The 13016-nt window shown below is 58.7% G+C and overlaps 3 protein-coding genes across 3 annotated transcripts; 2 read left to right on the forward strand and 1 right to left on the reverse strand.

Moving 5' to 3' along the window:
* The first annotated feature begins 188 nt into the window (after positions 1–188).
* Positions 189–2745, forward strand: B0H64DRAFT_476882 (uncharacterized protein). The gene is made up of 2 exons (XM_062808172.1): positions 189–1291; positions 1344–2745. Exons 1-2 carry the CDS (start codon positions 257–259, stop codon positions 2253–2255), a joined length of 1947 nt encoding a protein of 648 aa, XP_062656850.1. The 5' UTR covers positions 189–256; the 3' UTR covers positions 2256–2745.
* On the reverse strand, positions 2399–4954 carry B0H64DRAFT_425980 (natural resistance-associated macrophage protein-domain-containing protein; the record flags this gene model as incomplete). Its single annotated transcript, XM_062805710.1, has 5 exons — positions 2399–2491; positions 2771–3925; positions 3978–4429; positions 4529–4602; positions 4932–4954. 5 exons carry the CDS (start codon positions 4952–4954, stop codon positions 2399–2401), a joined length of 1797 nt encoding a protein of 598 aa, XP_062656851.1.
* A 2936-nt stretch (positions 4955–7890) lies between these two features.
* On the forward strand, positions 7891–13014 carry B0H64DRAFT_419108 (uncharacterized protein; the record flags this gene model as incomplete). Its single annotated transcript, XM_062805359.1, has 7 exons — positions 7891–8061; positions 8111–9108; positions 9514–9646; positions 9753–9756; positions 9889–11050; positions 11103–12612; positions 12736–13014. 7 exons carry the CDS (start codon positions 7891–7893, stop codon positions 13012–13014), a joined length of 4257 nt encoding a protein of 1418 aa, XP_062656852.1.
* Between the last annotated feature and the right edge of the window lie 2 nt (positions 13015–13016).

The raw sequence follows: 13016 nt of genomic DNA on the forward strand, positions 1-13016 counted from the left end.
CCTTTATTTGTTCTTTTTGCTTGCTTTCTGCTTTCCCTTCAACTTCGGCTTTTTTGGCCAGAGAGTGCCTCCTTTTGAGAAAGAGGGTTAGGGTAGCTTGCCTTCGTTGATAGGCCTTGGCGGCCCATGATAGTCGCTCCCAAGCGCGTAAAGTGCCCACGAGTGAGACGCGCCACTTCACAACTTCCCCCCACCACCCGCGACTTCCACTCCACAACCACGATAACAGAGGACAAATTTCTTGAAGGCGGCAGCGATGGCGCCTCGGCGTGAGATCCTTGACTCGGAGGATGACGGCAGCGATTTTGGCGATGCACCTGAGGCCGAATTGGCATCCGGCAAGGAACACTATGAAACCATTGGCGCATCACACAATGTCGACGCCAGCATCGACTCGACAGATCCGTCCTTTTTTCAGCGCATCTACGACCAGCAGCACGCCGCTACCGACATGCAGGATGTGATCCCGGATACAGCACCGGTTGAACATGCTGCCTCGGCATGGACCAACATTTCATCGGCTCCGCCTCCGGGCCAGAAACTGCTAGCCAACGACTATTCGTCTCTCACTCCTCTGACTGACCCGGTGCCGGGAAGTCGGAAGCCGAAGAGGGCCCGGGAAGTTAGTCAGTCAGAGGTGATTGACCTGACGAATATCACCACGCCGAGGAAAGAGACTAGCGATGTGTGGGATGTTCCGACCTCGGCTAGGTCGCAAAGATCCACGAGGGCTTATGGGAAGCGCAAAGGTGCACAGCTTAGTATGGAGGAGGAGGCACCCCACCTTACGCTGCTGGATACCCAAGACCCGTACGCCTTCCCCGACGCCACGCCGCCGGCCAGGGTCAACAGGCGCGGGTCGTCGTCTAGCTTAACCCAGCAGGCGCACGACTCCAGTCCTGTGATGCTCATCCCAACAGAGGCACCAACCAGCTCAGACAGGCGGACGCGAAGCAGCCGGAAGAAGAAAGCTAGTTTTGATGCGGAGTCCACCATGCCAGACACCGCCGTTCCGTCGTTGTACATCACCCAAAGCACTCTCACGGCGAGCCAGAAGGAGCAGTATCGGGCGATCTGCCCATCTTCGGAGGGCATGCCGCCGGAGGCTTCTGAGCCGTCCTTTGCCGGCCAGTCACTGGATGTAGGGGAAATGTACAAGTCGAGCGCTACCACGGTTGCTTATCCGACGCCGAGCCGGGTTGCGTCAACCGCGCGGCTGCCGGAGGTGGCTGAAGAGGCGGGTGAAGATGCCGTTGCAGGGACGTTGCCCAGCTACGACGTCGGGTTCCAGGTTCGTTACCATGCACTGCCTAGAGGGATGCGGATGGCTAAACGTACTCTAGCAGTCTTCGCCCGATGTGCTCACTGATATGACCGCCACAGCTAGTTCGAGGTCGAAAAGGAGCAGGGCAAAGGTTGTGTCTCCCGCGGGGCTGGATTCGTTCGAACTCGAGTCGCCCGCGCCAACGCGGAGGGCAAAGAAGAGGAAAGTTGTGCGAGAAGTAGAGGACGACTCTTGGGAACGGGACCCTTTGGGAGGTACTCAAGAAAACAACGACCCACCGCAACAAGACGCACAGGCTCAGAGCGAGGCTGGGGATACCAACTACAGTATAGCGCAACCAGCTGCGGATATGGTCGCTCCAGCATTCTTACCCGAGGCCGAACCAATCGATATCGAAGCGATGGAGGTACCGGCAGAGGTACCGGCAACAACTCCAAAACCCACCGCCAAGAACAAAAGGGGACGGAAGAAGAAGGGCGTCAAAACCCAGGAACCCGCACTCGAGCCCAACGAACCGACACAAGCAGCAGAAGCCGAACCAGAATCTGTCTCTGGAACCGCGGAGGTTACAGAGCCGCCAGCAAAACGAAAGCGTGGGCGCCCGCGCAAATCCGAGGTTCCCAAACCCCAGCCCGAACCGGAAAACGAGCCAGAACAACAACCCTACGAGGAAGCCGGGCTTGAAGCCGAAGCCAACACGGCACTACAACCGCTATCCGAAATGGACCGCAACTCCAAACCCAGCCCAGAGGTACCCGCAGCAGATGTTGAGGATGGTGCCGTTGAGGATAGTAAGGAGAACGACCCGGCGGTGGTAAAAGACGCAGTGGCCAAGGACAAGTCAACAGAGAAGGAGAAACAGGCCGCCAAGGATGTCAAGTCTGGCCCCCAGAAGGTGCAGTACCGTGTGGGTTTGAGCAAGAGGTCGCGGATTGCGCCGCTGCTGAAGTGTTTGAAGAAGCCGGACTGAAGTCGCGGGTAAAGCTATAAAGGGTTGGCAGCGTTTTGGGAGGAAGGGACGGGAGAACGACGGGCGTCGAGATTTGCTTGCAGATACCCATTTTACTCGCTTTGCTATTTTTGGGCGGCGCATCTCCGGCGGCGCGCCGGCCGTCATGGGGTTAGAACCTGCCCGTTACCCTTGATGGCGGTTGTCACCGGTCTAGGAACATGATACATCTCGAAGGCAGGCGGTGACGGAACGTACTAATAATGAATAAACGGCCAGGCAAACACCCAAGAAAAAGTCACACCATCCCGTGTATGTCTACGTGTACGCCAGGATACCAATATCTCAACACTCTACCCAACAACCTCAGCTCACCCATCGGGCTCAGTCACCCCCAACCCCACCAACACTACCGTCGCCACATCCATCACCACCACCAACAACCACAACAACCACGCCACCACCGCCGTAACCCAATGATTCTTCAAATCCACCACATCCCTCCCCCCACCCTCCCCAACCCCCTCCCCGCCAACCGGCACCACCATATACCTCCTCCCCCCCGTATACCAGATCAGCGGAAACGTAATCGGAATGAGCGCGATCGCCAACAAATAATTACACGCCACCAGCGCCCGGCTCAGGCCATCCCGCCCCACGGCGAGCGCGATCGCCAGCGCGGGGATGATCGCCACGCAGCGCGTGACCAGCCGCCGCACAAAGGGCGCGAGCCGCAGCGAGAAGGCCCCCTCCATCACCACCTGCCCGGCCACGGTGGAGACCACGCCCGCGCTGACGCCCGAGAAGAGCAGGGAGACGGCGAAGAGGGTGGCGGAGGCGGGGGAGATGGTGTGCTGGAAGAGGTGGTGGAGCGTGTATAGGTCGTCGGAGGGGGTTTCTTCGGAGGATGATGAGGAGGGGTTGGTGGGGGGGTGGTAGAAGGCGGTGCCGGCTATGATGAGGAGGGCCGAGTTGACGAAGACGGCGACGGTGAAGAGGGTCACGCAGAGCTCGGCGATGGAGTAGCGGAGGCAGGCGCGGATGGCGCGGAGGGAGGGGCGGTAGGGGGGGTGGTCTTGGTCGAGGGTGGATGAGCTTGAGGTTGGGGATGCGGGGCGGTTTGTTGTTGTGGCGGCGGTAGTGGTGGTGGGGTGGTAGTGGTGATGGTGCTGCTGCTGCTGCTTTGCGTCGTAGTCGTACAGGCGCGACCGCGAGAGGGCGGTGCCGACGTATAGCGCGTGCGGCATGAGGGTGCCGCCCAGGATGGCGCACATCTCGTACAGGCCCGTGTCGACAAAGACCTCGCGCGAGGGGAGGAAGCCGCGGAAGACGGGCCCCGCGGGCGGCGAGACCATGGAGAGCGCCACGCAGAGCGTGACGAAGACGGCCGCGACCAGCAGGGCCACGAAGACCTCGAACACGCGCACGCGGCGGAGCTCGCCCGTGGGCGTGTAGAAGAGCAGGATGAGCAGCGTGTCGGCCACCGAGATGACGCATGCCGCGGAGAGCGGGAGGGCCGGGATGAGGATGTTGAGCGCGATGGATTGGCCGATGACCTGGCCGAGGTCCGTGGCGATGATGCTCGCCTCGGCGATCACGTAGATGAAGAGCTCGAGCCAGCGCGGGAGATAGAGGTGGTTCAGCTGGGCGAGGTCCATTCCGGTCACGGTGCCGAGTTTGATGCACAGGGACTGGCATCGTTAGCTGGTCTTCCTGATGCGTCACTACAAACGGCGGTCATACCTGGATGTAGATGGCAATGATGTTGGACACCAACACCATGAACAGCAGCCTGTATTGGAACGAGCTTCCAGAGGCAATCGCGGTCTGGTAGTTGTCCGGGTCAACATAGGCCACGCTGATGATGGCACCCGGCCCGAGGAACTTGAAGAAGGTCCATATCTTGGACCAGAACGAGTCGGACTCGGCCGGCGGCGGTGGAGCGCGGTTCTGATAGACGGGAGACCGGCCACTGCTCTCAGTCCCAAGGACAAGCCAGGATTTGAGGATGGAAAGCCATGGCTTCCGGGGCGGCTCCCTATGGATGGGCAGTGAGTCCACGACATCAAGGGCTTCCTTCTTCTCTAATCCAAAGTCGCGGGCCGGTGTCGGACTGGGGGTTATGTGGGCGCCGTCTCCCATGACTGCGGCACTGGCACTGCTTTTGCCTATTACAGGGAGTCCGCGGTGCTCAACTTGGAAGATAAAGCACAACGGGCACGCCGGGCGTCACAACAAGTTGGGGGTTCAGGGCGGTGTTTTAAAAGCCCGAGGAATCAAGGCGATGGTCCAACCCGGTGCGGGGGACGGCTCGGGGGTACATTTCACGGGCGGGAACGGTACCGCCCGGTAGCACAACCGGGAGGATCTCCGGTAGGTTGAATTGCAACTTCTACCGGGGGTGCCCGGTGCAGCAAGCCGCTCTTCACAACCAAACGGGCTCACATTGGCGATGCCCGGGTCGTTCTGAAGGGAGAAACCCTCGACCTTTGCACCCGGAGGAAACTCGAGGAAAAGCACAAGCCGTCAAGAACACGACAACGACCCCGCGGCGGGCGAGATCTCTCAGTACTATTGAATATATTGGATTATCTCCTCATCGCATTGCTTCTTCCAAGTCCCTCCCCCTCTCCGCTGCAAGTGCAAACGCCACACAGCTCTCCAACCCATCCAATGCAACCCCAGCTTCAGCTTGACTGACATATGCCTAAAATGGCCATGTTGGATGGTTACACCACGCCGGGAACATATTATGCCCCGCCCTGTTTCGAGAGACGAGGAATTTGTATTGTTGTTAGTGGGTGAAAGAAAAGGAGGTATGTGTGGAAGAAGACTTGTCCGCGAACACATGTAGTACCTCGACGTGCCTACTCCTATCTAACTCTTGACTTCCTGTCGAATATTTGGAGGAAGAAGTATTTTTGGTGATTTAATTCTAGGCTCAACAATACCTACCTATTTAGTCGTGAATCGCTCTTACCAATTAATTGTGTGGATGATCAATGTATTACGTGCGCCGTTGACGGGTGCGTTGTTGTTAATTGTAAGTTAATTTGCTAGTATGATGTGATTGTGGGAATACCTTCGATTTGGGATTATGGGATACAAACACAAAAGAAAATTGGCAAGAAAATGGCGGCAGCGTTGTCAAAATAGCAAAAGCTCACCGGCCAACCCCCCTCGACGAGTCGTCACTGGTGGAGGGGGGGTGGCCGGTTACGAAACCCCTTAGGGATTTCTCCGTTCTGAGCAGGCGTCCCTGCTCAGAAATTGCGAGGGCAGGATTCGAACCCACAAACTCCCTGTCGGGAGGGGGAGAACCCGGGCTGCCCTCGGGAGGACCACCGCCGGTTACCAGTTGGCCAACCGTCGAGTGGGCGGTGGTCCCCGTTGGAGATAAGAGACACGGACCTAATACATATAGCACGGACGGGTGCTCGTGCTCGTGCGTAGCCGACGCTATGACTTCCAAACTTGACGCTATGTTTGGCAAGGCGAGCCCTCCTCATCACGTCAACATATCTTCTGTCCACGTAGTTACCGAACCTACCACGGAGCCCATTCAGTCCATCCAGGCCTCGTTAGCACCCGACTCCTCGACATGGTCGGTCATACAGGACAGCGACGGCATGTTCTAGTCTTTCGAGCAACTGTGCGACTTCCGCCAGACTTCCGCCATCTGCGGTCGGTCTGTGCCGCCGGCTTGCTTATCGACGATGGTCGCGCAGAGTCAACCCGAGCCGGCTATCTAGGTCTCGACAATTCCCTGTGACCGGTAAATGGACCTAGCTACACGCACCGCCAGCGAGGTGGTCACGATCTAGTTCCAGGAAGAGATGGAAGAGATACGCCTAGCTCACCCGGTCGAGGGACGACTCGGCCATCTCAGATATAGCCCAGCGCTTAAGTCGTTTGGGGCCGTGAACCATCCCAAGAGCAGTTAAATACAGACTGGGGAATGATAGCCGAATAGCTAATGCTAAAAGATGTTGGTACATTAGTAACCCCCTATGTTTTCTGAGTTGGTAGACGATGCTCGAATAACTTTGTTTGCTTTCCTTCCCATAGTTCGATACAATATAGATCCAACTTAAGCTCGACACTACCACATACGACCATACCTACTTGAAAATACGGGATCCCGTCCGCTCTCCCCTAGTCAAACAAGTAAGGGCCGAACTAGTAGTTGGGTCGGTGACGACCAGCGAATCCTCGGTGTTGTATGTTTTTGACTTTTTGGTGATCCACCCAGGGTGTGCCTCTCATTTTGCTAAGGGGTTTTGCCATTGTACGGCCGGGCGGGAGCCATGCTCTAACCCCCTTTGCCTCTTTCCCACCTACGCAGTATACTAATACAAATCACCTTTCTCAGCATCGCCTTCGTTCCTGTTCTGCTGCCGCAAGAGCGATGCAAGGGACAAAATCTCGGGGCAGCTCCTGCCTGCTAGAGGTACCGTAGTTATGTAGTGAGACATGATCAAGTGTCAGAGTGCTGCGCTTAGGATGTTAACATCCATTCTTGAGGTAGTGAAGGTTCGTCAGTGCCGAGTTGAGAGGTCATTTTATGGCTCGTATCTGGAGCTATTCAAGAGGTTAAGCAACTGAGGTGAGAGTATCCAGAAGTGAACCGATGTCATTTCGGGCTGAATAGGAAGTACCTCGGGCTAGGACTGCTAGTGATAGCCACTGTTTGCACTCTGCATAGAGGAGACAGCACAGGGTTCCAGCCCGTCTTGCCAGCCGTTGTTGGTAGAGAGCCCTTGGGCTGACACAACCTCCTCATATTTCTCCCGGCGGCGGCGACGAGCAGTTTAATTAACGCAAATGAAGAAAAAGGAATTACAAAAGGCTCACCACCTAACCCTAGTTACCACGCAACTGAGGGGTAGATGGCTACGAAAACCCCCACGGGATTTTACATCGGCCGGTGAACGCGCGGTTCGAACCCGGAGTGTAGACCGCACAACTCCCCAGGTTAACCGCTGCGGCGCCCGCGGCGGCACCTTGGGGGTGGGTGACAATTTATCATGTGGAACTTCTATGTCTAGTGCAGAACGGTCAGAGTTGGGATGGCAGGAAGGAGCGTGGTGAACCGGGCGTGGGAGATTGAGATGGGAGGAAAGGAGGCCGGGCTGGGCAAGCCTGAGGGACCGAAACTAAAGGGGGACCATGTATATTTACCTAGGTGTGCTGCATAGGTAGGTATTACTCTCTACGTCTTTGGGATGATGGATGCTTGGTTTGACGATCATGGTCTCAGGTAATGTTCGTGATGAAGATTTGGATGGCCGAATACAGTGATCGAGGACCACTCGGGTTAGCGCTGTTAGCTTGAGAGAGCGTTATGAGGTTGAGGAAAACGGGAGGATAAGGTATTGGCTACGGGAAAACTTAGGTACAACAAAAGAGAGATGAGAAAATATAATAAATACGGAAGTAAAGACACCTGAGGCGGGAGATAGCAAGTTCTGAGACAAGTCTCGGAATAACTATTGCTATAGTGTCCTATAGGTACGAAAGAGTTGGATAATCGCCGCTATGTTGCCAAATCCGGTTCGGCTGAGTCCCTCACATGTGCAATGTAACTTCCTATGCTTCGGCTCACATACGATCCCGCGTGAATCTTCCACCCGGGAGTTCCCCGCTTCCACCCACCATGGCGGACGGCGATACCCTCTTGTTCAACATCTCAGCATTCGTTGCCGGCTTATTCTTGCTCCAATATGGCGCCGACAAGTTCATTGACCACACAGCCATCGTAGCAGAGCGCCTCAATGTGTCCCCTACCCTCATCGGGCTGCTTACATGCGGCGCCGAGTGGGAGGAGGTAAGTTGACTGAACGCCAAAAGTCAAGCCATATTACTGACCGTCCCAGCTTGTTGTTGTTGCCGTCGCTTTGAGCCAGAAGGACTCGAATCTCGCCCTCGGAAACATTATCGGCTCATCAATAGCCAATGTTTTGTCTTCCTTCTCTCTGGGCCTCCTCTTTATGAACCAAGTCGAGTTCGACCGCAGTTCCAAGATCTACACCACTATTTTACTGCTGACCACCTCCCTGTTTATAGTCCTTCTTGTTGCGATCAAGGCGGTCCCCCAGTGGCTTACCGGCTCGCTGTTGATCGTCCTCTTTGTCGTTTACATTGCATCAGTGGCATACTTCATCTACCGGGGTACACTCACCGCCCCCGAGAGTGACTCGGACAGCGAGAGCGACAGCAACAGCGACAGCGAGGTCGAAGATGAGGACAGCGACAGCGACAAGGCGAACGAGAGCGGCAGCAGCAGCCGAAGAAGCAGCTCATCAAGCCACCGCTCCCGTTCGCACCTAACAACCCCCCAGCACTCCCCAACCGACGACGACGACGACGACCCCGAACAAGGCCACCAACTCACCCTCCTCCCCCTCTCCCGACCCAAAACACGCCGCCACCCACCCAAACCCAAACCCAAACCCAAACCCCTCAAACCCCTCCGCCACCACCTCCTGCACCTCCTCCTCGGCCTCGCCGCGCTCCTCCTCTCCAGCTACGTCGTCGCGCACAGCGCCTCCGCCATCGGCCGCGCGCTGTCCCTCTCGTCAACCGCCGTCGGCGCCACCGTGCTCTCGCTGGCCACGACGCTGCCCGAGAAGGTGGTCGCCGTGCTCGGCGGGGTGCGCCGGCAGCCGGGGATCCTGGTGGCCAACACGGTCGGGTCGAATATCTTCCTGGTGACGCTGTGCGCGGGGGTGTTGTTCTTGGGTGGGGATGGGGAGGTGTTGGGGAGGGGGTTGACGGGGTTTGAGGTGGGTGCGGTGTGGGTGGGTGCGGTGGTGGTTTTGGGGGTGGTGGTATTTGGGGGGAGGCGGTGGATGGGGTGGGTGATGCTGGCGGGGTATGTGGGGTTTTTGGGGGTGGAGGTTTGGATGGGGAGGAGGGTTGATGATGATGATTAGGGGAGGGTTGGTGGTGAGGTTAGTTACTGTGCAGAGCACCGAGGTGGTTTGGGTAGATGGGTTGAGAGATCCCTTCATCAACAGGGCTGAGCGAGAGTTGGATACCTGTCCAGGGTTCGGGTTCAATGTCTGAGTGGGTGATCGCCCATTCTCCAGACGGCTGCCCTGAGGTGCCTGAGTGCCCAGAAATGGAAGCATGCACTGCGAACCACTGGCGCCCGATTACCCCGTCATTTTAGCACGTTTTTGACGGCAGGGCGGCGAATGAGACAGGTTGCAATTAGCGGCAGGCATCCACTACCGGCGCCCGGCTAACCACGTCATCAGTCCAACCGGACAATAAGGCTTTCCTTCCTCAGCAGAATCCCTCGATTCGGCTTCTTCCTCGTCATGTCTCGGAGCAATCCCCGACACCTTGTCCGCCACCAAAACCTAACACCCCTTATGTCGCTACTAGAGCTCGAAAGCCGACAGGCGGTGTGAAGCTGCCTGTGCTTGATCGTTGGTGCGACTACCGAAGTAGTTACCTCGGTACCGGGATAGGTACGAAGTACTGAAGCAGTTGCCACAAGACAGAGTACAGATCTGTAAGTCCATCCCCGCAACACGAATGAATTCACGTTCCTTTCTTCCGTTCTTAACAACCAGTCATGCGCGAGACATCCAACCCCCTTCTCTCTCTCCCAATCCAACTAACCCCCCCAGGAGCCTCTCCACAGGCCACCGTGCAACCACCATGACCACCACCACCACCACCACCGCCCACCACACCCTCCTCACCCCCTCCTGCCGCCTCGCCCCAGTCCCCTCACCCCAACCCACCGCGGGCCTCGAAGGCATCCCCCCGCTGCACGCCCAATTCTTCTACGCCTCGCCCATCCCGATCGACGACCCCCTCTCAGCCGCGACCATCGCGGGCTCGGCCGACGCGCGGCCCTCCAAGCTCCCGCTGCGGCCCTTCGCCGCCGCCGACAACGCCGCGCTCGAGCGCGCCTGGCTCGGCCTCGCCTCCGACCGCGACCGCCGCAACCACGCCCACGCCTGTCGCCGCGACCGCGACGGCGACCGCAGCCCCAGCCCGGCCCTGTCGCGCGAGAATGCAGAGAAGCTCGGTGCGATTGTGGCGGGGCTGGCGGTGAAGCATAGGGAGAAGCATGATCGCGAGGGGCAGGCCGCGGGGCCGGTTGCGGCTGCTGTTGTTGTGGGTGGTGGGGACGGGGATGCGGGGGTTGAGCCCGGGGGTGGCGGGGTGCCGGTTTGCTGTGGGGAGCTGGCGATTGACGCGTCGGCGGAGTTGAGGCGGGAGTTTTGTGCGGTTACGAGGCGGAGGCAGCAGGTGTTGGATCATGATCGTGTGTTGGAGGGCGTGATGGCGCAGTTGGCGAGGTTGAGGATGGACGCGGATTCGGCGAGGCCAGCTGCGCACGAGGTTGCGTGGGCTCTGGGCTCCAGCCCGGCGCTGCAGGTTGGGAGTCTGGGGGCCAGGTCGCCGACACCGCCCGTCGATGGTACCCCGCTGGCGTCCAGTCTGCCGGCTGGGGGGTTCATTCCTACCCGACCGCCGGTATTGGATGATGGCATCTCGGGGAAGCCGTTCGTGCGGGTGGAATCGACACCGAGGTCCACTCGGTCGTCTGGCGTGGGCACGCCGGATGATAAGGCGGCGGCGAGGAACGTGCTTCGGGGTAGGGCCAGAGGCGACAGCCGAGCATCTGCGCGTGGACGGCCAACCACCGCCGAACGGCTGGAGGACTCGGTCGAGGTGCCGGTGGGCATCTCGAGGCTGCACATGGTCTCGCTCCCAGTGCTCCAGATGAAACCGATCTACTGGTCTCCTGTCAATGATATCGCCACTGTCTTGAGAGCAACTTGGTTCTACAGGTAAGCACGTTAATGGCTAATCCTCAGATGCTCAGGTTAATCTATTTCATAGAGACACCATGGTTCCTGTGGAGCCCAGCGTTGCAAACCAACTAGAGGCTGGTTACCGCGAGCTTCGACCGTGGACAGAGACATGGAGCGATGAGCTGAGATCTGCGCTCGACGTCGGCCCCCTTGGGGAGGAGAAGGTCTCCCACCGTTTGTGGCCTGAGGTTACCGACAAGCGGCAGAAGGGCAAAGACGGTCTACCCCCGGAGCCGCCAATATCTACCGACCCGTTTTGCGCTGCCAGGTGTTTCCGTGGGGAGGCTGCCACCGAGGGATCGCTAGAGCCAGTCCACTCCGAGGAAGACACCGCGCTCACGCCTCCCGAGTCCAGGATGTACTCGAGGTCCTATGTCGTTTACAAAGATGGATCGGCCGCGTTTCTACTAAAACCTAGCCAAAAGCCGTCGGCTTATTACGGCCGAAAGCCTATTTCTAAGATCATGAAGGGCATAACCGTGGGGCTGCCTGTCGTTCGTGGATTTGACCGGGCGGCCTGGGAACGGGTGAACGACAAGGGGGCGGCTTCGCGCAACAAGGGCACGTCGCCTGTGACCCCAGCGGCGGAGCTGCGCCAGACTGCTGAAGCGGGCGGTTGTCCAGGATGCCAGGCGGACAAAGACCGGGGCCAGGTTACCGACCTCGTTCTTATTGCTCACGGCATTGGCCAGAAGCTATCCGAGCGTGTCGAGAGCTTCCACTTTACACATGCGGTCAACGCTTTCCGAAGAGATATCAACATCGAACTTGACACCCCGAGCGTTAAATCTGTCCTTCGGCCAGATCAAAACGGGATAATGGTGTTGCCCGTAAACTGGCGCCACCTCCTGAGTTTCGATGGCAACAACCCCGCCAGTGAAGAGGATAAATCAGCCTACTCTCCCGACGGCTTCACCCTAAAAGACATCGAGCCGCCCACAATCCCCGCCGTGCGGAGTATGATTTCGGACGTCATGTTCGACATCCCGTACTACATGTCCCACCTCAAAACCAAGATGATAGCCGCTCTCGTCGGCGAGGCCAACCGCGTCTATCGCCTCTGGTGCACCAACAACCCAGGCTTCTCTGAAAAGGGACGTGTCCACCTCATCGCGCACTCCCTCGGCAGCGCCATGGCCATCGAAGTCCTCTCCAAGCAACCCACCCGTGTTCCCCGACCGCTGGACCTCTCCACCCCAGGCCCGGACACGCGCTTCTTCGAGTTCGACACCACCAACCTCTTCCTGCTGGGCAGCCCGGCCGGCTTTTTCCTCCTCCTCGACCGCGGCGGCCTAGTGCCGCGGCGTGGCCGCCTCAAACCAGGTGCCGAAGTCGCCGACACGGTGGCCAAGGACGTAGTCGCCGACGTGGGTGTGTTCGGCTGCGTCGCCGTCGACAACATCTACAACATCCTCGCCAAGGAAGACCCCATCGCCTACCTCCTCAACGGCGCCATCGACCCCGTCTACGCGGCCGGCCTCAAAGTCGCCTACGTCCCCAGCATCAGCACCTCCTTCTTCAAATCCGTCGGCGGCGCCGTCCTCCGCGGCCTAACCGGCTCGGGAGGCACCGCCACCGGCACAACCAGCACCACCACCACCGACGGCAGCAACAACCCCCACGTGGCGAAGCCGCCCCCCTTCGCGCGACTACCATCCCAGCTCGAGCTCGAGGTGCACGACTTCACGCGCGAGGAGGTCGCCGAGCGCAAGGCCTTTTTGCTCAACGACAACGGCCAGCTCGACTACTACCTGCGCTCGGGCGGCGGCCCGCTCGAGATGCAGTACCTCAACATGCTGTCCGCCCACACCAGCTACTGGACCAACCAGGACCTGATCCGCCTGCTGTGCGTTGAGATTGGGCGCGTGCCCGGGCGCGCGCATGCGCTGCCGTCGATGCGGGCGGTTAAAGTGAAAGGGCGGTTTGGGGGGCAGCTTTGAGT

This window comes from Chaetomium fimeti (genome assembly GCF_033439085.1).
Source record: "Chaetomium fimeti strain CBS 168.71 chromosome Unknown B0H64scaffold_6, whole genome shotgun sequence".
In the NCBI taxonomy this organism is placed as follows: Eukaryota; Fungi; Ascomycota; class Sordariomycetes; order Sordariales; family Chaetomiaceae; genus Chaetomium; species Chaetomium fimeti.